At 42.3% G+C, this 25,585-nt stretch overlaps 1 protein-coding gene and 1 long non-coding RNA gene across 2 annotated transcripts in view; one reads left to right on the top strand and one right to left on the bottom strand.

The window, feature by feature from the left end:
- Positions 1 to 6,905, bottom strand: part of PRIM2 (DNA primase subunit 2) — a 271,221-nt gene extending 264,316 nt beyond the window's left edge. Inside the window, exons 1-4 of the mRNA XM_045008402.1 lie at positions 6,770 to 6,905; positions 6,091 to 6,259; positions 4,005 to 4,108; positions 2,559 to 2,638 (exon numbers count right to left, since the gene is read on the bottom strand). Of these exons, the coding sequence (XP_044864337.1) occupies positions 2,559 to 2,638; positions 4,005 to 4,108; positions 6,091 to 6,244 (338 nt within the window). The 5' untranslated portion in view covers positions 6,245 to 6,259; positions 6,770 to 6,905. The remainder of the gene's footprint in view (positions 1 to 2,558; positions 2,639 to 4,004; positions 4,109 to 6,090; positions 6,260 to 6,769) is intronic.
- LOC123365642 overlaps positions 6,855 to 25,585 on the top strand; it is a 52,923-nt gene continuing 34,192 nt past the window's right edge. The window contains exon 1 of the long non-coding RNA XR_006577676.1: positions 6,855 to 6,949. This is a non-coding gene — a long non-coding RNA (uncharacterized LOC123365642). The remainder of the gene's footprint in view (positions 6,950 to 25,585) is intronic.

Raw genomic sequence — 25,585 nt, 5'->3', positions numbered from 1 at the left:
GACAGGGAGGTGAAATGACTTTCACAAGGTCACCCAGCAGGTCAGTGGCTGAGCTCAGAATAGAAGTCAGGTCTCCGAAGCCTGAATCCAGTGCTCTATCCACTACATAACACTGCATCTCACAATGCCAAACTTCTTTTTAAAACGAAGAAATTGGAAATTTGAGGGGCATCATCAACTTTCATCTTATTTCAAAAAGCATCCAGTTTCAGATTTTAAAAAATCTCAACATATTTTTTCTAACATATTTTGCCTTTTTAAATATGAGGGGCTTTTCAGCAAGGGAGAAACTAACTTAAAGAAAAAATAAAATTCACAGTACACAAAATGGCATAAAATGCATAAAAATCCAATATAAATATTTTCATTAGCTTTTTAATTTAATAATCCTAAATCTAAATTGTAACTAAAGGAGGTTCTCCTCACATTCATAGATTCCAAGACCAGAAGAGGCCATTGTGATCATCTAGTCTGATCTCTGGTAGAACACAAGCCACAGAACTTCCCCCAAATAACTTTTTGAATATATCTTTTAGGAAAAAAACATCCAGTTTATGAACTGTTGAGTCTGGTTTACAAGTTAACAGTGTCCCTTAAGAAAAAATATGTTGCCATCTTAAGTAGATAGTCAGAACTTTGTTTTAAGAATTATATTATGTACGTTGCTGGTTGGAATCACTAATGGAGTTTATGAAACAAGGAAGTGTATATGTATAACATGTCTACACACATTAAAACAATTGATACTACACTAATGAAAATCTCCTGCAATCTATGCATTTTTAAAGTACAAGTAACATTTAATTAACTGGAGACTGAGTATCAATTCACAGGGACCACTAAAAATTACTTATTTGCTGATTTTAAGAAACTATGAGACCTGCAGACCATGACTGAAGACAGGATTGCATTTGGTTGGCACTATTTTTGACTCTCAGGGATCCCAAACGGCAATGCTGACAATTACTCATCTGCCCTAAAAGTCTCTTGTGCAAGCTGCTATTATGTCACCCCTTCTGGTCATTATGTAGTGATGCCAGTGGGAAAAGCAATGAAGTTTGGGCTACAGTGTCATTCAGATTTTGCTTTTAAGGGCTTGTTTACATAGTGTGGTACGCACACCAGGGGGAGTGCACATTAGAATTAATGCAACTGACCCGTGTAGACCCTGCTGGCGTGCACTAAAATAGGATCTACACGGGCCAGTTAGAATACAATACATTGGTGCACATTAGAATTCACATCCCACTGGTGCACATTGCCACACCATGCAGATGTGCCCTTAGTTACACCCAAATAGTGTAGTCTCTGCTTTGAATGTAGAGATCAGGATACAGGCATGGTTGAAACTTAAGGTAAGACAGAAGTAAATCTGGTAGTCAAGTGAAGGAATCTAAGATGTCAGGCCAGGCTGTATGTATATTACTGGGTAGTTTCATAGCCTCCTGTCAAAGAGATGTTTTTTCTGGGAGTCCCTCTGCATCACTGACTGCTCTCAGGAGCTGACCATTTATAACCAGAAGCTCCTCTCTCCTACCCCTCCGTATCTGTTTGGCTACACAACTGCAACCACTGCCACTGGACCTCACAGGAGTTACTCATACCTTTGAGAGCATGAGATTCAATTACTGCAGCGCTTCTACTTGGGGTGATTATGGAGAAAACTTCAAAGGTATAGGATGTGTGGAACATAGCTGATTTATTGGCGTTGACCTTAAGGAACATGTTGCAAATGCAGTCTTTGCAATTCTGTTGTTGCCTATTACCTTCTGGGTACAATTCAATAAATCATACTGATTTGTAAAAACTTGCATGTTTTGGGATCTGGCTACCTGGAAGACTGCTTTTCACATGTCCACTGCAACACCTGGGATACTTTTTCCTGATTGTCCACAGACATACATGTAGAAAGGCAAACTTTCTACCTTTTGATCGCAGTATTAAACCCATGCATGTACTTATTGTGAGATTTTCAAAGCTGCTTAAAAGAGTTCAGCAACCAACTCCAACTGAAATTCAATGGAAGTTGGGCCCCTATCCCACTTAGGCACCTTTTTAAAATTCCACGCTATGCTTAAAGAGATGACTGGGGCCATGTATAAGGCAGTGATCTACAGTGGTAATCTTTTTAGACCGACTTGTCAATTACTGAGGGTCAGAGGTCAAAAGTGCTCAGTGCCAAGCTAAATCTATTCCTATTTATGTCAATGGGAACTAAGTTAAATCAATGCTGAGTGCCTTTGAAAATAAAAAATAAAAAACTATGTGTATTACTGTCCAATGACTATGTGGGGAGTGCATTATTTAAATATCAAAATAAATGTATTCATACCTAATTTTAAGTATAAAAATATATTCCAGTTTTTTTATTGTGTCATGTTTCACCATATATGAATTCTCTTCCTGACTAAGCTTCTAAATTGGGAAAAGGCTTATACCTGAAACAAAGAAAAGTTGTCTCCATATTTAGTACCACGTTACCAGCTTTTAGGTGCCAAAGGTTTAACCATATACTTGAAATAATAAAAAGAATATATATTTGCTTAAAAAATACTTACGACTGGCAGTAAGCAAGGCGCAGTATGAAATGAGAGATATGGTCTTTCCTCCTTGCATCATAATCATCCTCAACCAAAGCCTACAGTTTTCATAAGAGAAAATACGTACTGAATTATGGCAGTAAAAGAAAACTGAAGTTGAGAAATAAATCCAAAATTAAATATCAAGACCCACAACCTTTCGGTCATATGACTGTAAAACATGTAAAGTAGATTAAATTCTTTCTACAGTTCTGACAAACTCAATAAGTGCTGCAAGAGTTATCAAAAGACAAATAGACAAAATCCTACTGTTAACTGAATATGGCAACTAAGAATACACTTCAGAGTACAGGGAAACTTTTCATCCAACTACTTGCTCTGAATTAAAATGATTATAATTTGGGAGAGTTTCCTTCAAAACAAACCAAAGTTAATTATTTGGAAGTACCCACACACAAACAATTGTGTGCTTTTTCTGCACTGATAAGAAAATGTTAGGGCTGTCGATTAATTGCAGTTAACTCATGCAATTAACTCAAAAAAATTAATCACAATTAAAAAATGTAATTGTGATTAATAGCAGATTTAATCGCACTGTTAAACAATAGAATATCAATTAAAATTTATTTTATATTTTTGGATGTTTTCTATATTTTCAAACATATTTGATTTCATTTACAACACAGAATACAAAGTGCACAGTGCTCATATTTTTATTACAAACATTTGCACTTTAAAAGTGATAAAACAGAAATAAATAGTCTTTATTAATTCCCCTCATACAAGTACCATAATGCAATCTCTTTATCGTGAAAGTGCAACTTACAAATGTACATTTTTTTTTGTTACATAACTGCACTCAAAAAACAAAACAGTGTATAAAACTTTGCCTACAAGTCCACTCGGTCCTACTACTTATTCGGCCAATCGCTAAGACAAACAAGTTTGTTTACATTTATGGGAGATAATGCTGCCCACTTCTTATTTACAGTGTCACCTGAAAGCAAGAACAGGCTTTTGCATGCCACTTTTGTAGCCGGCACTGCAAGGTATTTATGTGCCAGATATGCTAAACATTCGTATGCCTCTACATGCTTCTGCTACCATCCCAGGTGATTTTAAAAACAGAGCATGCATTAAGCACTCCAAACCTTACTGAGCATCCTGCAGACCTCACTCAAACAGCTTTCAGCCTACTTTCATAGGCGTTTTGAATGTGCAAAATTTCCAGATTTTGACCCAATTAGGTCAGAAGAGAAATTACAAATGTTAATAGAAAATTAAAAAGAAAAAAAGTAGCTGATAGGCACAAAGAAAAAAATTCAGTGATATAAATCGTTCAAATTATAGAATTTATGATTTGAGTGCAGTATTCAACAAGTGTATCCCTATTTTTGACAGCAAATGGAAAATAAAATCTATAGTAAAAAGGTTATGCTTTTCCTTTTTCAATTATATACTTACTTTGAATGGAAATTTAAGCTTTCGAATCTCACGCTCCAGCCTGCTTTTGTACTCATCACTACCTTTCACATAGCTCACACCAAGGTTCTCAACTACTTTGAGCACTAAAGTAATTAGAGGAGACAAATGAAATCAGCATGTGCAAGACTTGTAGTATAAAAAGATACATCTATTACAAGGGTCGGCAACCTTCAGCACACGGCCTAACAGGGTAATCCGCTGGCGGGCCGTGAGACACTTTGTTTACGTTGACCGTGCACGGGCACAGCCCCCGCAGCTCCCAGTGGCTGGGAATGGCGAACCACAGCCACTGGGAGCTGTGGGAAGTGGCAGCCCTGCGGCCTGCAGCTCCCAGTGGCCGGGAACAATGAACCGCAGCCACTGGAAGCTGCTGGGGGGTCATGCCTGTGGACAGTCAACATAAACAAAATGTCTCGCGGCCCGCCAGCAGATTACCCTGATGGGCCGCGTGCCGAAGGTTGCTGACCCCTGATCTATTAAAATGTAAAATATGTTAGTTCTATCATCTATGCTAATAAGAAAAAATATATTCTAAGCAATTTTCTTTTTTAAAGACTGAAAAAGACCAAACGTGTTTCAGATTTGCTTCTCCCACATCCTCGCAAGCTTTGAATCAACAAGAAATTTGCCTTCAGGATTACAGCCTTTGGCCTGAATTGATTAGAAGAAATTAAAAGGAATAAGCTAATACAGAGCTACAGTTAAGTATTTTCGGGTCTGATTCAAAGCCTATTGTCATCAATGGAATGATTCCTAACTTCCATAGTATATTATTAACTGCAGTGGTCAAATTAAGTACTAATTAGTTTTCCAATTAATTAGTACTATTTTCTCTTTGCAAATCAATCATGAACTAATTCTGATTTCTTCCAATGTTTTTGCTACTGCAAGTATTCAAAAGGCTATGAACAAATGTCACAATATGGGAGGTTTAAAGTGATCACTTCAACTCTTTTGAGGTGTACGATTGGTCACATAGCATCCATTGTACTGTTTCTGTTCTCAATAGACAACACAATTTTTAAACAAGCAGACAGAAGAGCAAATGTTCTTCTTGTTCATCCACAAAAAGACCTGTTCACACAGTTAGGTATTTGTACAGATGGTAGTAACAGAAGCAAGGTTACAATAGCGCCCAGAGACAGTCAGTTAAGATCAGGTCCCCATTGTTCTGGACAAATAGACAGCCCCTAACTCCAAAGAGCTTTCAGTCTAAATATGGTTGAAATGCCACAGATGAGCACAGATAAGTGAAAATTTTAAAATTAAAGTGACAGTGCAAGAGTGATAAATTGTTACCATATCACACTGTTAAGAGCTATTTATCACTTTATTTGCTTTCTTTATTTTAAAAGCTATGAAAATTCTATGATATTGTGATACAATATACTACCATCATTGTTTCCCTAGGACCTTCCCCTCTGATTCTTTCTATATTCATGTTTTATCCTATCCTATCCTTTAAACTATGTGTCTTGTCTTCTCTTTTATGAAAACAAGCCAAATCATCCATGAACAAGAGAGCATTTTACCTGTTTTGTACAAATGTTTATGAACATTTGTACAATAAGTGAGTCAAACATGTTCAATTTTAACAACTATTCAGAATTCATTAGGTGTTTTTTCCACATATAGTGTTTTGTAGTACTTAAAACTCAATTAGCATTGATGAAATTAAAAAGCAAAATTTGGGGGGCATTTAAAAACACACAAATAGGCTGCCAAAATAAATTTTGTTGTACTTTTTTTTGGCAAAAGGAACTGTATTTGTCAATTAGAAATTACAAATTATTAGTATAGAAATATATGCTTGAAAAGAAAACTAGAAGTACAAGTGAAGACAAAAAACATAGGAAGAAGAGATGACACTCTATATATAAACATGTCATTCTGATGCTAAAACAGTTGCATTACATGGGAGTCTTCTAGCTCTTGTAACAGACATCAAAATAAGCCTCCATCCACCTTAACACTTAACATTGTATCACTCATTGACTATGGATCACCTAAAATAGCATTTATCCAAAGTGCAAAAAAATGGTTATAGATTTATAGTGTTACTCACATTTAAGCCTATCAATGGCAAAATTTTCAAACTCCGCCAGAGAAATATTTTCAGTGGGAGGCTGCAGGTAGAACTGCAGGCTGTGAGGATACAGATCTCCTCGTCTATCACCAGCAAGTCTTGCCTTCAACCTTTTTTCTCTAGAAAACTCCATTTTCTTTAAGTGAAACTAGAAAAAAAAAAGTTGAACAAAAATATTGGTTAGTCACTGTATCATCAGCAATAACCAAATTTTGCCCAACAAAGAGGGCGACATGACATCACAACCTCACCGGATCCATCCCTAGTTTACAGGCAGCGGAACAGACTAGACTGCCCGTTGGGCCAAGTCAAAAAGAGCAGCACCAACTTGAAACCTAGTCCCTTCCAAACCTGGAGTGAGCAGGTTCAGACAGACGCGCTGGGACCCTCCCGCCAGTTGCTGGGGCTTTCGCATCACCACCCCCGATGAGACTGGGAGACCCCACCCCACCCCCGGGAGGGGAGGGTGGGCGCCCGCACCCCTCCCACTAACGGGACGGGACTGGACGTGACACCGGCCGGGCTGCACTCAGGCATTGCCGGGGAGCGGAGGCAGCCGGCGCTGGGTCATGGCGCCTTGACAGCCGCGCACGCGACGGCAGCGCCCGACATTGCCGCCCATCCCGGAGCCGGGAACCGGGACACCCGCAAACCTCACCCGGCCGCCCGGCCTCCACACGGACCCTGCCGGCTTCCCGCGCGCAGCACGCCCCGCCCCGCGCCGCCTGCCTCACTTCCGCCAACGGGGCTCCAACTCGGCCGCCTGCCTCTGCCTCTAACCCCGCCCGCCAGCGGCTCCCGCGTGACTCCTGACTCCGCCCCCCAACCGCGTGATTGGGTGAGCGAGACGGGACGCGGGGGCGGGGGGGGTTGGGGTTGGGTCCCATTAATGCCGCTTTCTGCGGTGCGCGGCCCCTGCCGTGGCCGTTACAGCCCAGGAGTAGCCGAGCGGGACCCGCAGGCCCGGGGCAGGGACAGCTGGGGGCCGAGGGGGAGGGGCAGCGGCAGCAGCAGCTCCTCCTCCTCCTCCTCAGCCAGGGGTGAAAGTAACTCACAGGGTTGACGGGTACTGCTGGAGTCCTGTGGGCGTCGGGACCTCTCAAGATTTAAAGGCCCTGGGGCACCGGCTATGGCTCCCCAGGGCCTTTAAATCAACCCCGGGGGCTCCCAGCTGCGGAGGTGGCTGAGAGCCCCCAGGGCTCACTGGCAAATTAAAGGGCCCGGGGGCTCCAGCCACCATGAAGCTCCGAGCCCTTTAAATCCCCACCGCAGCTCCAGCTGGGATTTAAAGGGTTTAGGGAGCTCCAAGCCCTTTAAATCCCAGCCCCAGCCCTGCTGCCGGAGCTGCAGGTGGGATTTAAAGGGCTCAGATGTCCCTGCTGCTGCAGGGAGCCCAGAGCCCTTTTAATCCCGGCCGTGGAAGCCGGTGTGGTCTGGCATGGCGTATTAGCTCTTGCTGGTACACCGGACCGGCTTACTTTCACCTCTGGGCTCAGACCCTCTGGCGGGTGTTGATGCTAAAGTGAGTAGCAGCAAACCGGGGGTTCAGGTCCAGCAGCCCTGGGGGAGATGGGGAGCCCAGAGCCTGCCCTCGGGGGCCAGGTAACGCCACCTTTGTGCCTGCCTGCAGGTTCTGCTTTGTGATATTAAGAGGGGAAGTGTGTGATGGGCTGCCACCAAAACTGCTGCAGCCAGGCTACTCCCCCAGCCATAGAGACTCAACTCCACAGGCAGCTTCACATGCTTAATTAGAATGACCAGACATCCTGTTTTTAAAACCCCACTGTATTTAAGTCCTCCGGCAGGTGTCCTGACTTTGTCTTAAAAACAGGAGATTGTTCCATATTTTGTCCCCCACTGCCCCATCAGTACTGGGGGGCCTACTGCTGGCCAAATTCCTGCTTGCCATCCTCCCACCCACCAGCGCTACGTGTAGGGGTCTAGTGGCCGACGCCGGGGGTGGATGTGTAAGGCTGGTGGCTGGACGATGATGCAGCATGTGGGGCCAGCTGCTACCCCTGCTGGTCCGTCAGCACAGCCCCCGCTGCAAGCCAGCTCTCAGCCAGCAAGGCTGCACCACCTCTCCCGTTTCCAGCCAGCACTGGCTGCACGCTGGGGTGGTTGATGAGTGTGGGCAGCCGCTGGCTGTTTACTTGTCATCTCTGCTGCCCACCCCTCAGCCCTTTATGTGCTTCCCCTCTCCTGGTTGTCTCCCTGCTTTGCCACTTCTCCCCCCTCCCCCAGTTCTCCTGCTCCTCCATATTCCCTCCTTCCTCGGGGCAGGTCCTGCTCTCAGTGCTGGGCAGAGAACCAGCCCCTGGTCAGAGCACTGAGCTCATCAACAGCCTGGCTTCCTTCCTTCCCCCACTGCCTCTGGCTGGGCAGGCACCTTGGGAAAGCCCAAGACCCTCCAGCTGGAAGAACAAAGCCCTGCACAGCACTGGCATAGGGAAACCAATCTGTCCCTCAGCTCAACTTTTGGGGGGTGGGGGAGTGATTTCCAGTCTGTTGCTGCCCTGAATCTGCAAGCTCCACAGCAGCCCCCCACCCAGCCCCCTGGGCAGGGGCTTAGCACCCTCTTCACACACATCCCACACTAGGCCCTGCCCAAACGGGGCTGCTCCATCCCCTAGGCACCCTCCCCTGCTGAGCAACCTGTCTGGGTGGGTTTACTGAAGCTCCTGCAGTCAGGATTGTCAAAAAAGCTAACAATGTTAGGAACCATTAAGAAAGAGATAGATAATAAGAAAATATCATAATGCCACTGTACAAATCCATTGTATGCCCACCTCTGGAATACTGCATGCAGTTCTGGTTGCCCATCTTTAAACAGAGATTTTAGAATTGGAAAAGGTACAGAGAAGGACAACAAAAATTATTAGGGGTATGGAACAGCTTCTATATGAACAGAGATTAAAAAGACTGGAACTGTTCAATTTGGAAAAGAGATGACAAGTAGGGGGTATATGATAGAGGTCTAGAAAATCAGGACTGGTTTGGAGAAAATGAATGAGAATGTGTTATTTATGTCTTCACATAACACAAGAGCCAGTAGTCACCCTATGAAATTAATAAACAGGCAGCACGTTTAAAACAAACAAAAGGAAGTACTTTTTCCACATAGGACATGCACAGTCAAACAGTGGAACGCAGCAGACCAGCCCACACAGAGGGCAGGGAGTGCCACCCAGCTCTGCTTCTGGCCCCAACCACAGCTGCTAGCCCCATGCCTGGGGTCCTGGCTACTGGCCCTGCGCTTGGGGCTCCATGCCCAGCTGCTGCTGCAGGCCTTGGCCTCTGGCTAAGGGTCTGCTTCTACTTCAAGCTGTGGCCCCAGCCTCTGCTCCCTTACCTCTGTCCACATCCCCTCCTCCTGGAGGCACAGCCCTGCTCCCAGCTCCATGGGGGGAGCACAGACAGGGTAGGAGGGGGGCATGAGGCAAAGAGTTTGGGGACCACTGCCATAAACACTGCCAGATTCTGAATAACACAAGATTTTACAACAGCTGCCAGAAAGTAAAGATGCAGATAACCTAGGCACAAGTGCTTTTAAACACTCAAAAGTACATTTCCTGTCTCAGTCCCAGTCCCAACTCTGACTGCTTAGTACCCTGCTTCTCCTGCTCCCACACAGCCACTGGCTCATCTGACCTCAGGGTATTACTTCCCCCCTCCCCCCCCCCCCCCCCCCCCGCACCCACCCCCGCAAGTACTCCAGGGATTGGAGAGACTTCTACTGGCTAGATGTTGAACTGCAATACACAGTGCCATCCACTGACTGGATCCCTTTCCCTCCTGCTCACCACAGGTTGGAGGGACAGTATCCATTAATGAGACAGCAGACTAATTACAATATTCATAGTATTTTGAAAGCTAGGATGTGGGAGGTAGTTTAGGCACAACCAGGGTGGATTTGATTTAAATCATTAGTCAGAAAAACTCAATTTAATCTTGGATTTCTGCATAAAAGTGCATTCTTGGAGGTTATAACCTTAATACATATTCTTCACAACTCAGAGATAGATGTAGGTTTCATTTTTAGAAGATAAACACTATACATTTTTTAAGTGATTTATTTTGAAAACTTTTCAGATTAGTGTTACAGCTATATTAGAAAATGAATGACTGGTTATTTCATTTACCAAAAGGTAAATGAAGCAGATATTTAAGAAGTCATTGGGAGGTGAACTATCTCCAATTCAACAGGTTAATCCAGGGATCAGCAGCCTTTGGCATGCAGCCCCTGGTGGGCCAGGCTGGTTTGTTTACCACATCCCTCAGCCCGCTCTGCTTCCCGCAGCCCCCATTGACGTGGAGCAGCAAACCGTGGCCAGTGGGAGCCGCAATCAGCCAAACCTGCAGACGCTGCAGGTAAACAAACTGGCCTGGCCCGCCAGGGTGCTAACCCTGGCGGGCTGTGTGCCAAAGGCTTCTGATCCCTGGGTTAATCCTTAATATTTGGAGGATTTTCTTGCCGTGCTGTATTAGGAGGAGATCACCACCAGACAGATGTTGTTTTAGTTAAATAAAACAATTTAAATGTTATGTATTCAAGGTTTGTTTTTGTTAAAATTGTTTTTAACTAAAATAGTTAATGAAATTTGTTTTGAAAAAAATATCAACTAATCCACGTCAACATGAGAAACTTAAATATTGGCTTCTGCAGCTAACTCAGTCGTCTTCACCTTCATTTTCCTGTTTGTTCATAATCTGAAAACAAAAACAAGCTTTCCTGCTTTTTCAGGTCCCAAATGACTTCTCAATTTGGAATGAATTAGTCCAAAGAAAGAAGATATTCTTTCTACACTGGCAGAAAAAGCAACTGCTGTTAAAAGTGAGATCACCACTTCAACAGTCTCTGAATCCAAGTGCTTAAGTGACTTCCACCAGTTCACTGGTGTGACTTTCTTTAAAACATCAGCAAACATATTTCTTGAATGGTTCACCCTTAGTTCTGAAGTTTATTATAGTTGACATTATGGAGGGATGATTGCTGGATGTCCATGTCATAGACAACTCCTCTTCTTCAGCAGTTAAGGTTTGACCCTGGCACCGAGTACTGAGAATATTTGAATGAAAGTGAGCTGGAGATAGCACTTGTCCCATTCATTTTTTTAAATGCTTGTAATTTAACTCTGTCATTGCATATTTCTCTTTTTAAGATCTCACTCAGTTCCTTCCAAATTTCAACAGGGTCAGCAATGAAACAGCTATTTCCTTACATTTTGTCAAGGCTACAGAAATAGGCTTCAGAGTACTCAGCATGTGTTCAACATTTCTCTTAACCCAATGTTGAGAACTCTGGCTGTGACAGTGCCATCTATTTTTTCTCAATTTTGTTCACAAACTGTCATCAGATTAGGCCAGTTCTTGATATAGTGCTCAAAACAGTCCACTACTGAGTTCCATCACACGTCTTGTGGGACAGTTAGCTTGGTTCCTCCCACTTTTTTCAGAGCATCTGCTGCAAAGTGGTTGTTATGGAAATATTTTGCAATTTTAACAACATTAGCCTATATTTCTGGAACACTGAAGTCTTGGCTAGGAGGTGCATCAAATGAGCACTGCAACCGTATGTTATTAGCTTGTGACTCTCTTCCAAATAATTTTTTCTCATCTTGGATACACTTGCAGCATTGTCTGTGACCAAGCTGCATACTAAACATTTGAATTTTTTTTCAGTTTGTTATAGCTTTTACTGCTACTTCTTGTAAGTATTCTGCTGTGTGTGCATTTCCTGATGTATCAATTGTTTCTCTAAGGAAGCCATTCCCTTTTTCTGTTGTCACAAGCACATACAACAGGATCATTGTGGACATTGTTCCACCCATCAAGACTCAGGTTAACAATTTTACCCTCTAGACCTTTTGCACACTGCTCAGTTTCTCTTTCATACACTTTATCCAGCAATTTGCCTGTGGCATCTGTTCTGTTGGGTGGACTGTATCCTGGTCTTAATGACTGAACCATGTTAATGAAGTGTGGCTTCTCAATCATACGGAAAGAAGAGTTTGTTGCATAAACAAACCGGGCAATTTTTTCACCAATTAACTTTTTTTTGTAATCTGCTGGTTCTTATCTCACTTATCTGTGGTTGTTTCTGGATGAAGATTTTTTCTCTTCTTTTTGCTACAGGTGATATACTGTGGTTATATGACATACATGAGGTGACAAACATTATCACTGGCAGATAACTCTGAAACTATAGAAAATGATGGTGATCTTGAAGGTGGATAGTCTTCAGAATTCTGCATGTTGACGATGGATTCTCCTAAACAAAATAAATCAATGCAGTTATTTAATTATTATTACCATACTGCTCATTACGCATTGCATTCCTTGACACTCAGTACCACTTTAAAGGTGAAATTGTAAAAGGAAGATCTGCCTATTTCAGCTGTTTATTTTTTATCACAACTAAATCCAAAATGCTAGTACCATAGAGTAACAACTATATTTTTTGCTCAAATATGAGAATTCAAGAATAGTCCAGAAGGAAGACAGGCAGTCCTTAAGAAAGGATGAAATAAAAAAAGTTTACCAACCTGAAGATCCTGCATGTTCAGACATGATCCTTTCATCATCTTCAACGCAGCTTCCTCCTGAGAAGGAACACTTCTCATGATGTTGTTTCATTTGGGCGACCAAGCCTTGCATTTCTTTGTTGCACTATTTACATTTTGCATGCATGCCTGTCTTACCCATAGGTAGAGGAACTTCATTACAATATCCCCAAACTGGGTCTCTTTTATGGCCTGCTGCCATTATACGTTTTCCCTTCTAGTGAGAGAATGGTATGGTAGATCTCAAATCAATGAAGGCTACACTCAGAAAGACTTCAAGACTTCTGGAATATGCTGCTCAAACAGTTTCACTTTTGTTTCTACTGCCTGTCCTTCCCTTCTCACATTTATCTCCAGACTTCTTCTTCTTGTCCAGATCTATTCTGCCCCCAACAATCTTCTACTCATTAAAGTTTTTGAAACTTTGCACTTTTAGAGAGGTAAGGGATTGACTCTGTGTACACAAATTTGCAAAGGGACAATAGGGTTGAGGTCTTTTATTTGTCACCTCTATGTATTATTTATTTTAAAACATTTTTGCTGTTAACAAGCATGTTATCTCCAGAGACACAAATCCACAGTTTGAAAACTGCAAAACTAAGCATCTCTGATGGTATCTTCTAGACTGAGCACTGAGTCCCATTGGGTAGATAGAAAGATTAACCTAAATAATCGATATAGAAGACCCTGGAACCCCATAAGATTGGGTCCCTAATCCATGAACTGTTGGAACTCATTTACAAAACTTTTCTTAAACATTACATGAATATATTGCCTCATACTATAGAATTAATCCCTATTCCATGATGGAATCTCTTTTCCATGATGAGAAATCTTTGAGCTATAATGTATCTTAATTAAAACTATCTCTAGATAGGTTTTTTCCCCTCAAAAAGCATTTTATCAAAAAATCCAATTTAAATAAAAAAATTAGATATTTTTTTATATCATTGATTTTTATCCATCCTGGGCACAACCAAGAACACACAATGTTAAACAGCCAACCTGGCAGCAGAAATATTACAAAATGAAAGTGATAAGTAGACAAACAGTTCCATATTCGGTGTCTCAGGCAAAGTTTTTTACTCAAATATATGATGTTTGTCCAACATACCTCTCCTCATACCACACTTGACCTACTACTTCATTAAAGTGTATGGAACAGTACTGAGTCTGAACGAGGGGGTCCTGGAACAGGTGGTTCACAGACAGTTTACAAAGCTGTTTCTGACAATATCCTGGATCATTCACCATTTAGGTGAAATAGTCATGCCATCTTCAAAAGTTTCAGCTGCATATGCACCTATCTTCAAGCAGTGCTTCCTTGAGTATCTGTTCAGTGTAAATTAAATCATAATAAAATATGCTGACAACACTCCATTTTGGTGACTAAAAGACAGGAGGATATAAGCAAAAAGCAAAAAAATTACCTGGATCAGAGCAGTCAGGACTCTAGTCAACAAGGGGAGAGTCAGCAATAATTCATAAGTTCATAGATTCCAAGGCCAGAAGGAACCACTGTGATCATCTAGTCTGACTCCTGTATTACACAGGCCATATAACTTCCCCAAAACAATTCCTAGAGCATAGCTTTTTAGAAAAATAGCCAATCTTGATTTAAAAATTGCTAGTGCTGGATAATCCACCACAATCCTTGACGAATTGTTCTAGTGCAGGGATTCCCAAACTTGGTTCACGGCTTGTTCAGGTTAAGCCTCTGGCAGGCCGCGAGCGAGTTGCGAGCAGCCGTACCTGCTGACATTCAGGTAAACAAAGTGTCTCGCAGCCCACCAGGAGCTTACCCTGAACAAGCCGCATTGGGAACCCCTGTTCTAATGGTTAATTACTCTCAGTTAAAAATTTGTACTTTATTTCCAGTCTGAATTTATCTAGTTTCAACTTCCAGCCATTGAATCACATTATACCTGTCTCTGCTAGATTGAAGAGCCTGTTATGAAATAGTTGTTCCCCAAGTATGTATTTACAGACTGATCAAGGCACCCCTTAACTTCTTCTTTGTCAAGCTAATTAGATTGAGCAATGTTTAAAAGTTATCATGGTACATCCAGAGATACACACGGAGACAGAAATGCCATCAACTGGAGTAGGGCCTTACTTCTCTTGGCCAATTACTTTTTCATGCATGAGAAGAAATATATGGAAAGTGGAGGTGCAGAATTAGGAGGTTAGGAAGGGAGACAGCCCACAAGAGATCTGTCATAACAGGTGGTTCATAGTATCAAAATGTCTGAGAACCACTAACATACAGAGAATTAAAAAAAAAAAAAAAGCCTCGCCCCAAGGAGCATATAAAGTAATGTTTTACTTCAAAATTAAGATGCTTAAAGACTTTATAAAATTTAATACACCTCTACCCCAATAACGCTGTCCTCGGGAGCCAAAAAAAAATCTTACCACGTTATAGGTGAAACCACATTATATCAAACTTGCTTTGATCCACTAGAGTGGACTGTCCTGCCCCCAGAGCGCTGCTTTACCATGTTATAACACAAATTTGGATATATCGGGTCGCGTTATATCGGGGTAGAGGTGTAACTCTTAAAAGGAGTCCAGTTTTTAAAGATTTTGAAAATGAAGCCTTGTGATAAATCTTCATAAAAATATCTGACACTTAGGATTAATAAGGTAAGTAATAAGATAAATAGTTTTTCCTCTCGTTCTTAAAGTTAAATGGTTATGATGGAAACTCAATCTCTGTTCCCTATTGGTTTTTTTAATCTTAATATATATTTTGAAGTTAGAGATTAACCTCATTGGTAGGCCTAAAATATTATATTGCTGCTGATAGAGGTAAACATCTCAAGAGAGGAATAAGGCCCATGAAGTATGTTAGAGAGAGATCAAAACTAGCCACAAATTTGATTTATATTTACATGAACTATTAAAAATTAGTGCAGCCTTACAGACTGAGTGATATCAGAGTTTCCAGTTTATTTTATATTCAGTTACAATACTGATGTAGAGCCTACTGCAGTCAACAGGAAGACACACAGATTCTATTTAGTTCATATATTGCACTCATCCCTATGGTATCTAAGCTTGTCAAATAAGGGGTAAAATTCACCACTGGCATAAGTGGATGCAAATATATTAAGTACTTCTCAGGTAGGTGGTTTCCAATGTACAATGACTTTCCCCCTGAGTTTCACAGAGCCTGTGCGCTCACATAGATTAACTTGGTGCAGCAGATGAGCCTGTAAACCAATGGTGGGCAACCTGCGGCCTATCAGGGTAATCCGCTGGTGGGCCAAAAGACATTGTTTACATTGACCGTCCACAGGCACAGCCGCCCATAGCTCCCAGTGGCTGCAGTTTTGTCCCTACATACTTGTGTTATTTGTTTATATTCATCCTTTGTAATTTGACCTAGTTTCCACTTTTTGTAGGACTCTTTTTTGATTTTTAGATCATTGAAGATCTCCTGGTTAAGCCAGGGTGGTCTCTTACCATACTTCCTGTCTTTCCTATGCAGTGGGATAGTTTCCTCTTGTGCCCTAAATAATGTCTCTCTGAAAAACTGCCAACAGTCTTCTATTATTTTTCCCCATAGGGTATGTCTACACTATGGGATTATTCCGATTTAACAGAAACCAATTTTTGGAAACAGATTGTATGAAGTCGAGTGCACGTGGCCAACTAAGCACATTAATTCGGCAGTGTGTGTCCATGTACCGAGGCTAGTGTCACCTTCTGGAGCATTGCACTGTGGGTAGCTATCCCATAGCTAACCCATCGTTCCCGTAGTCTCCCCCGCCCATTGGAATTCTGGGTTGAGATCCCACTGCATGATGGGGCAAAAACAGTGTCGCAGGTGATTCTGGGTAAATGTCGTCAGTCAATCCTCCCTCCGTGAAAGCAACGGCAGACAATCATTTCGCACCCTTTTCCCTGGATTGCCCGGGCAGACGCCATAGCACGGCAACCATGGAGCCCGTTCAGCCTTTTTTCACTGTCACCATATATCTACTAGATGCTGCTAACAGACACAATACTGCAGTGTTACACAGCAGCATCCTCTTTCCTTTGCAAGTTAGCAAAGACGGTTACCAGCCATACTGTACCATCTGCTGCTGTCATGGGTGCTCCTGGCCAGCCTCGGTGAGGTTGGTCGGGGGCACCCGGACAAAAATGGGAATGACTCCCCATTCTCTTCTTTAAGTTTTGTCTAATGGAGAGTCAGTCCTGCCTAGAATATCAGGCAAGCCTACTAAAGAACCAGAGAGGCAAACGACCACTCCGGGTCAGAGCCCCAGACATCCTGCAGAAATGATGAGCTGCATGCCATTCTAGGGGGTGCCCCTGCAACAACCCCTCCTCCCCCAGCCCTCCTGGGCTACCAGGGCAGTTATCCCCCCATTTGTGTGATGAAGTAATAAAGAATGCATGAATAAGAAACACAGACTTTATTGCCTCTGCAAGCAGAGATCAAAGGTGGGAGGAGAGGGCGGTTGGCTTACAGCAAAGTAGAGTGAACCAACATTCTGCACTTACTCAGCCTATAGCTGAAAATGGGAATCTATGACAAGCACTAGGATAGAAGCACAGGCAGGACTGAATCTCCATTTGTGTGTGGGCCTTTGGTTGACACTGGTAAAATACAAAGTGTCCCAGGATATGTATGTTGGGGGACAGTTCTAAACGGCAGCTTAATTTTTTTATTTGCAGCAAAATTTAGAGGTCTAAGTATCTGATTGTGAGCCCTGGTAGCAAGGGGTAGGCGTGACTGCGCGGTGCTGCTGACTGGGGAGAGCAGCCTGAGGCAGAAGCCTCCAGCTGGCATGATATTCCAGGCAGGACTGAATCTCCATTAGACAAAACTTAAAGAAGACAATGACCTGGAGTCATTCCCATTTTTGCTCAGGAGCACCCACGGGACAATGACGACGGATACCAGTCCTAATGTACTGTCAGCCATCTGCAAGGCAGGGGAAGGGGATGCTGCTGTGTAGTGCTGCAGCACCACGTCTGCCAGCAGCATCCAGTAGACATACGGTGACATTGAAAAAAGGCGAGAAACGATTTTTTCCCTTTGCTTTCCACGGGGGGGGTGGGGGAGGGCTGACGACATATACCCTGAACCACCTGCGACAATGTTTTTGATGTTTCAGGCTTTGGGAGCTCAGCCAAGAATTCAAATGGTTCTTGGAGAGTGCGGGAACTGTGGGATAGCTACAGTCGTCAGTCACCCCTCCCTCCGTGAGTGTCCATTTGATTCTTTGGCTTTCTGGTACGCTTGTCTCAGCTCCTTAAGGTTCACACAGCACTGTGTTGAGCCCCTGTTGTGGCCTCTGTCCATCATGGCCTTGGAGATTTTTTCAAATGTTTTGGCATTTCATCTTTTGGAACAGAGTTTGGATAGCACAGATTCATATCCCCCCATACAGAGATCAGATTCAGTATCTCCTGTACGGTCTTTTTTGATTTACGGTCCTGGAGCTCTTTTTTGATTCTGGGACTGCATGGTCACCTGTGCTGATCAGCTCTCCACACTGGGCAAACAGGAAATTAAATTCAAAAGTTCACGGGGCTTTTCCTGTCTACCTGGCCAGTGCATCTGAGTTCAGATTGCTGTCCAGAGTGGTCACAATGGTGCACTGTGGGATAGCTCTCGGAGGCCAATAGCGTCGAATTGCGGCCACACTAACCCTAATTCGAAATGGCAATACCAATTTCAGTGCTACTCCCCTCGTTGGGGAGGATTACCGATATCGATATTAAGAGCCCTTTATAGCAAAGTAAAGGGCTTCATTGTGTGACGGGTGCAAGGTTAATTCAGTTTAACGCTGCTAAATTTGAGATAAACTCGTAGTGTAGACCAGGCCTTAGACTTGCTTCCCATGGGATCTTACCTACCAACTCCCTGAGTTTGCTAATGTCAGCCTTCTTGAAATCCATTGTCTTTATTTTGCTGTTCTCCTTCCTTAGAATCATGAACTCTATCATTTCATGATCACTTTCACCCAAGCTGCCTTCCACTTTCAAATTCTCAGCCAGTTCCTCCCTATTTGTCAAAAATCAAATCTAGAACTGCCTCTCCCCTGGTAGCCGTCTCCACCTTTTGGGGGGAGGGGAAAAGGTCTCCAATGCATTCCAAGAACTTGTTGGATAATCTGTGTGGTGCTATTTTCCCCAACAGATGTCTGGGTAGTTGAAGTCCCCTATCACCACCAAGTCCTGTGCTTTGAGTGATTTTATTAGCTGTTTAAAAAAGCCTCATCCACTTCTTCTATCTGGTTCGCTGGTCTGTAGTAGACCCCTACCATGACATCACCCTTACTTTTACCCCTTTTATCCTTATCCAGAGACTCTTCATAAGTCTGTCTCCTATTTCCATCTTAATCTCAGTCCAAGTGTATACATTTTTAATATATAAGGCAACACCTCCTCCCTTTTTCCCTTCTGGTCCTTCCTGAGCAAGCTGTACCCTTCTATACCAATATTCCAGTCATGTGTATTATCCCACCAGGTCTCTGTGATGCCAACTATGTCATAGTTGTGTTTATTTACTAGCATTTTGCGTTCTATCTGCTTATTCCCCATACTTCTTGCATTAGTATACAGACATCTAAGATACTGATTTGATTCCCCCCCCACCACCACCCAGTTCTGTCTTGTCTCTCCTTTAATCACTCCTATAATGGCCCATGCTTCCCCCAAATTCCAGACCTTCTCCCAGGTCTCCAGGTTCTTGATTTACCTGTGGGCTTTGGTCACCTGCCCCCTTTGAACCTAGTTTAAAGCCCTCATCACCAGTTAGCCAGTCTGTATCTAAATATGCTCTTCCCCTTCCTCAATAGGTGGATCCCATCTCTGCTTAGCAGTCCTATGAACATACGTGAACTAAAAACAAAAAGCAGTAAAACCCATGCCACTTAATAATAATATATATGCCTATTATTGCCCTGATGACTTTGCTCACATACTGTCCCTTTACTTTTTTTTACCCCCACTCATTTAGATTGTAAGCTCTCTAAGGGCATGAACTGTGGCAAGTGCCTGGCACATTTTGGGTGCTATGTAATATCTATATTACATAACAATCAGAAAACCTAGAAAACATACAATGCTGATATGTTTCAGTTACGCTGATTGCAAAACATGGATTAATCTACATGGAAACAAACCGTTTAAACTAGGCACCTATGTAGATATACTATTTTCTTCTCAAACTATTAATATACTTACAAGAGGAAATAGCCATATATTAGGTTGTCATGGGGTCTCACGCCCACTTTGAGCTTGTGGGTTCAAAGATGGGGACCCGCATGTATTCTGCCACCATGTCCTAGGGTCTCACCCCCACTTTGAGCTTGTGAGTTCAAAGATGGGGACCCGACTTGGTTTCCCTCTAAACTAAAATCCTAGTTTAGATCTAGTAAGCTGCCACCACTCAATCAGGAAATGTGGATTGAGACACAGTCCTTCCCCAAAATCCTAGGGGATTCCAAGAGCCCCAAATCCATGGAGTTCTTACACCCAGGAGAAACAAACCATTCCCCCTGCTTCTTCCCCCCTCCCTTTTCCTAGGAGAGATACCGGGATCTAACTACAGAGGGATACCTCCCCCTTCTCTTTCCCTGAGAATCCACCCAAGGAAAGACCAAACAAGTCCTTAATAGAAAATAATTTATTAAAGAATAAAAAGAAAGTAACTTGTCTCTGTAATTCAAGATAGAACAATACAGGGTCTAATCTTATCAATCTCTGGAGAGAATTCCCCCTCCCCCTTTTCTCAGTAAAAGCAATATCAGCAAACCGGAATAAAGCATTTCCTTTAGCAAACACACAATTGCAAATATAGAAATCAAATCATAAGACTAATTCGCCTTTCTAATTAATACTCACTATTAATTAGTAGGAACTACTCCAGGAGAACTTGGAGACATGACTGTCCTCTCTTAGATCCAAAAAGAGTTCTCGAGACAAACAAAGAAAACACAGACAAAAGCTTCCCTCCACAGAGATTTGAAATTATCTCGTCTCTGATTGGTCCTCTGGTCAGGTGGTCACCAGGTACTACATGTTAACCCTTTACAGGTAAAAAGGGACCTTAACCCTGATCTGTTTATTTATGACACGCCCCCCAAATCGCAGACAGTGGGGGAACCACACTGGCGGTGATTTCCTTCTAGAACTTTAAAATAAACAGATTAACAAAACACATGCACTATTACATATACTACTAAGTATGTAAACAACAAGATATGACATTGAACAACACTTTTTATGCATTTGCCCGGACATACTTGGCAACGTCCTTGCCCATCCTCCCAGTGGAAGGACTTCCCCAACCTGTCTTTGGTTCTATTCACCCCAGAATGACCACTGGGATGTGATGGCCCAAGCTTAAGAGCTTGTACCGGTACTTAGTTGGAACTACCAACTGTTTTTGAGGATTCTGGCCTTTCTGGTGTCCACCAGAAAGAATGTCCTTATATAAAAGTCCTTGTTTTACAACAAACTGGAATTGGGTAGAAGAGCTGAGAGGCGGTGGGTTGCTGCGTGCCGCCGCCCAAGCTTTCTTAAGGCTGTCATCGGCTTCCTTCTCCGTCTGGAACTGTTCCCTTGAGGCGGGAGACACCAGTTCCTCTGGAAGCGATGTAGGTGATGAGGTTGTTTCCGTTGTCTGTGAACCGCTGTCCGCTGGTGCACAAGGTGATATTTTAGGCTCTGGCTGAGCCTCTTGGGTAGAGTTGTTTGCTGCTTCTGCCAGTTTAGGCCCGTTGGCGCCCCCTGGCGGTGGAGTTGCAAGCGCTGGCGTCAGTGCTGGCGCTGGTTTTGCCGCTGGTTGCTCTTCCAGTTCCGGTCCTGGGACTGGATGTACTATGGCTGCTGTAGTTGCTGGCATGGGATCCGGTTCCACCACCTCTGTCTGGGTGTGTGGTAACACAGACCGGGTCTTGGTGGATGGCTCAGGAACAGGGATGGGAGTGCCTGCTTGTTCGGCCTGGCTGCGGGTGACCACTCCCCCCCTCTTGGCCAGCTGCACATGGTTGGCCAAGTCTTTCCCCAGTAGCATGGGGATGGAATAATTGTTATAGACAGCAAAAGTCCACTTCCTGACCAGTCCTTGTACTGGTCTTCAGGGATGCTGTACCCATGGCAGGTCCTTTTAAAAATATTTTAAGAAGGCCTCAGTGTTCTCACCTGCCATGTAGGTGGGAAATTTTTTGGGATGGGGAACAGTGCCTTCTGGTGTTGGCCACACCCCTCTGCAGTGAGTGAATTTTATGTGTGGCTTGCTGGTGTTGCTTTTTGGTGCTGGTCACACCCCTCTGCAGTCAGGGAATTGGGTTGCTTGCTTCCCAATTCCTACCCTGTGTACTCACGATTGAATAGAAAGAAACAAAAGCTTTTGATTTGCAAATGGTGTTTGCTTGTCTGCTGGCTTACAAGAAACTAGAAAATCTGGTTTGGTAACTTGCCTTTAGCAATTTTAAGTACCTCACAGTAGGGGTCCTTATAACAAAGCCTGTTAGAAAAACTTACACCTTTTGCCTAGCTGTTTTTAAGCGGACAGAAAGAAAAAAGAAAAGAAGAAGGAAAAAAAATCCTTTTCTAACACAGCCTGTTAGAAAACCTTATTTCCCTCAGCTAAACCCAGCTGAAAATCTGTTTCAAAAAAAAAAAATCTCCCCCTCCTGGCTTTCAAGAAGGTGGAAAAACCTGTTTTGCCACTGTCTTTTGCAAATTGCTAAGTACCCTCTCAGTATGGGGTCTCCTATAACAAAGCCTGGTTAGAAAAACTAATTGCCTCCAGCCAAACTGCTGAAACTGCTTCCAACCCTGAAAACTGCTTGAAAACTGCCTTTTCCTCAAGCTGCCTGTTCAAGCAACAAGAAAGAAAAACTGCTTCCAACAAAGCCTGCTGGAAAACTTAATTCCCTCCAGCCAACCTGGCTGAAACTGCTTCTAACAATACCAGTTAGAAAAGGAATACTTGTAAACTCCCTCTTCTCTCAGGTTGCTTTCCTGCTCTAGAAGAAGAGAATAGCTCCCTTCAGCGTAGCCCAGCTGAAAAAAACTCCTTCTAACAATGGGTTCGAAACTCCGCTGCCACCATGTCATGGGGTCTCACCCCCACTTTGAGCTTGTGGGTTCAAAGATGGGGACCCGACTTGGTTTCCCTCTAAACTAAAATCCTAGTTTAGATCTAGTAAGCTGCCACCACTCAATCAGGAAATGTGGATTGAGACACAGTCCTTCCCCAAAATCCTAGGGGATTCCAAGAGCCCCAAATCCATGGAGTTCTTACACCCAGGAGAAACAAACCATTCCCCTGCTTCCTCCCCCCTCCCTTTTCCTAGGAGAGATACCGGGATCTAACTACAGAGGGATACCTCCCCCTTCTCTTTCCCTGAGAATCCACCCAAGGAAAGACCAAACAAGTCCTTAATAGAAAAGAATTTATTAAAGAATAAAAAGAAAGTAACTTGTCTCTGTAATTCAAGATAGAACAATACAGGGTCTAATCTTATCAATCTCTGGAGAGAATTCCCCCTCCCCCTTTTCTCAGTAAAAGCAATATCAGCAAACCGGAATAAAGCATTTCCTTTAGCAAACACACAATTGCAAATATAGAAATCAAATCATAAGACTAATTCGCCTTTCTAATTAATACTCACTATTAATTAGTAGGAACTACTCCAGGAGAACTTGGAGACATGACTGTCCTCTCTTAGATCCAAAAAGAGTTCTCGAGACAAACAAAGAAAACACAGACAAAAGCTTCCCTCCACAGAGATTTGAAATTATCTCGTCTCTGATTGGTCCTCTGGTCAGGTGGTCACCAGGTACTACATGTTAACTCTTTACAGGTAAAAAGGGACCTTAACCCTGATCTGTTTATTTATGACATATGTACATACCTGATAAATTAATATTTGCCTGCACTCCTTATACTCCCTTGAGATTAATGGAATTTGCTTGTGTAGAACTGTAGGATTGGGTCTTATGGAATCAGGTGACTCCTAGATAAATGCAGTGTTCTTTACTGATGAAGGACTTCTATGAAGAAAAAGCAAAATTTAAAATAAAATTAGTAAAATTATACCTAGGTCCCCATACCTACAAAATTTCTTTTGAATCATGGAAAGAATCGGTGGCTTAAATTATGAACATAATACAAGCATTCTACATTTTGGTTTTGGTTTTCCAGTAAGGAGAAACACAAATTTCAAAAATGTGATACTGTTTGAAGTTTCATCTCCATCTATGAGGGAAGTAAAACAGCTGAAGAAAATCTTTAAACTGTCATGGAATATTTTTTTAAAAGGATATTGAATATAGACTTGGCCAGGCAAATTTCCCCTTGTTAAACTCATGACTTGATCAAGAAAATATGTTCTACTCAGCACTGACACATACTGAGTTTTTCCAATTACTCAGCTCTAGGTACAAAATACAGAATAGTCTATAAAATATCATGCTTAAATGAAGCAACCAGCCATGATTTGCTTTTTAACAAGTCCCTTAGTTAATTTATTGAAGTCCTCTTATTCATACAAATCAAAAACAAGAAATGAACACCAGGTGCATAAACATAATTTCTTTTCTATTTCTTTCCCATAGATAGCTTCAAATATGGGGGATATTTAACAACTGAGCTGAACAACTCCACCATTTTTTCCACATTAGGGAATAAGCGCCTTTACCTGACATATAGCACCAGGTTCATTTTCCTCTGAATTATGGAGTGTTCCTTCATGTACCTAAAGAGCAATATAAGGACTTAAAGGCCACTCCTGCATGCATTACTTAAGCAGAACTCCAATTTTGCCTGAGCAAGGACTTCTGAAAAGCCATTTCAAGTGCTTGATCCTGAAGTCTAAAAGATTAGCATATTTATTAATAAGCACTAGTATGTTAAGCCAGTCTCTTAGCAGAAACAAATATTTATACTACTTTGTGTTTTCCTTATGTTCCAAATATTTCTTCTGGCTAAAGCTTTTTGGAAGTTTCACTGGAGAAGAAAACTGACTAATCCCCAAAAATAAAAACAGGAACTTTCCACTGTGAAAAAGCCTAAAGGGTTGATCCTGCTCCCAGTGAAGCCAGTGGTAAAACTTCCATTGACTTCAGCGGGAATAGGATGTGGCCCCAAAACTTAAAACTGCAAATTCCACATCTGCAAAGCTGGCATCAGTTATTATTATAATGCTCTTTAAAACTTGATTTTTGCTGACAAAGCCATTGTCTTGTTTTCAAACTGTAGAAGGAGAATAATTATTGGCACAAAAAACTTGGCAATCTTTCTTCACGCCAGCTGCATGAATATGTAGAAACCTGGAACACACATTATTGTTTGGACAATTACATAGTACCTTATTGCATTAAATTTCAGAAGCTGTCTCTTTTCCTAGTTATTAAACCCTTTAAAAATTTCTAAAGAATAAAAACATTAAATGGCAGATTATTTTGAAGCTAAGAAATTTAAAAATGGTAGTCACCTCAGAGATACTGTACCATGAGTAGCATTAAACTTGTGGGGAAAAAAAAGTTAAGTTTTGTTTTGTTTCTTTCAAACCAAACATTGTCATAGCAAATCTGACAATGGCTAAAATTAAAGGTATAGCACAATGAAGCTCAGCTGGTGTGTCTTAATCTAAAAATCTCAAGTTGCTTTGGTGCATTTAAAGAAAAATAATTAACGCAAGCATTTTTCAAACATCTCATAGCCAGGATTCTGACCTTTTTTAAAAAAAATTCATTTAGCTTTTAAGAGCCAGATGCTTATATACTATCCTCCAGTTTTGTGCCTACCATTTTTCCCCCACACAAAAATGGGGGTGCAATTAAGCATAGATGCAAAGGATTGGATTTAAAATAGATGTCTAATAGGTATCTATGGGTGTAAAATTGTGGGACTCACCCCTGCAGCACCTCCTGCT

Source organism: Mauremys mutica, chromosome 3 (genome assembly GCF_020497125.1).
Source record: "Mauremys mutica isolate MM-2020 ecotype Southern chromosome 3, ASM2049712v1, whole genome shotgun sequence".
NCBI classification, from domain to species: domain Eukaryota; kingdom Metazoa; phylum Chordata; order Testudines; family Geoemydidae; genus Mauremys; species Mauremys mutica.
Note: the sequence above shows the minus strand (reverse complement) of the source record. Positions and strands in the feature narration are given on the sequence as shown.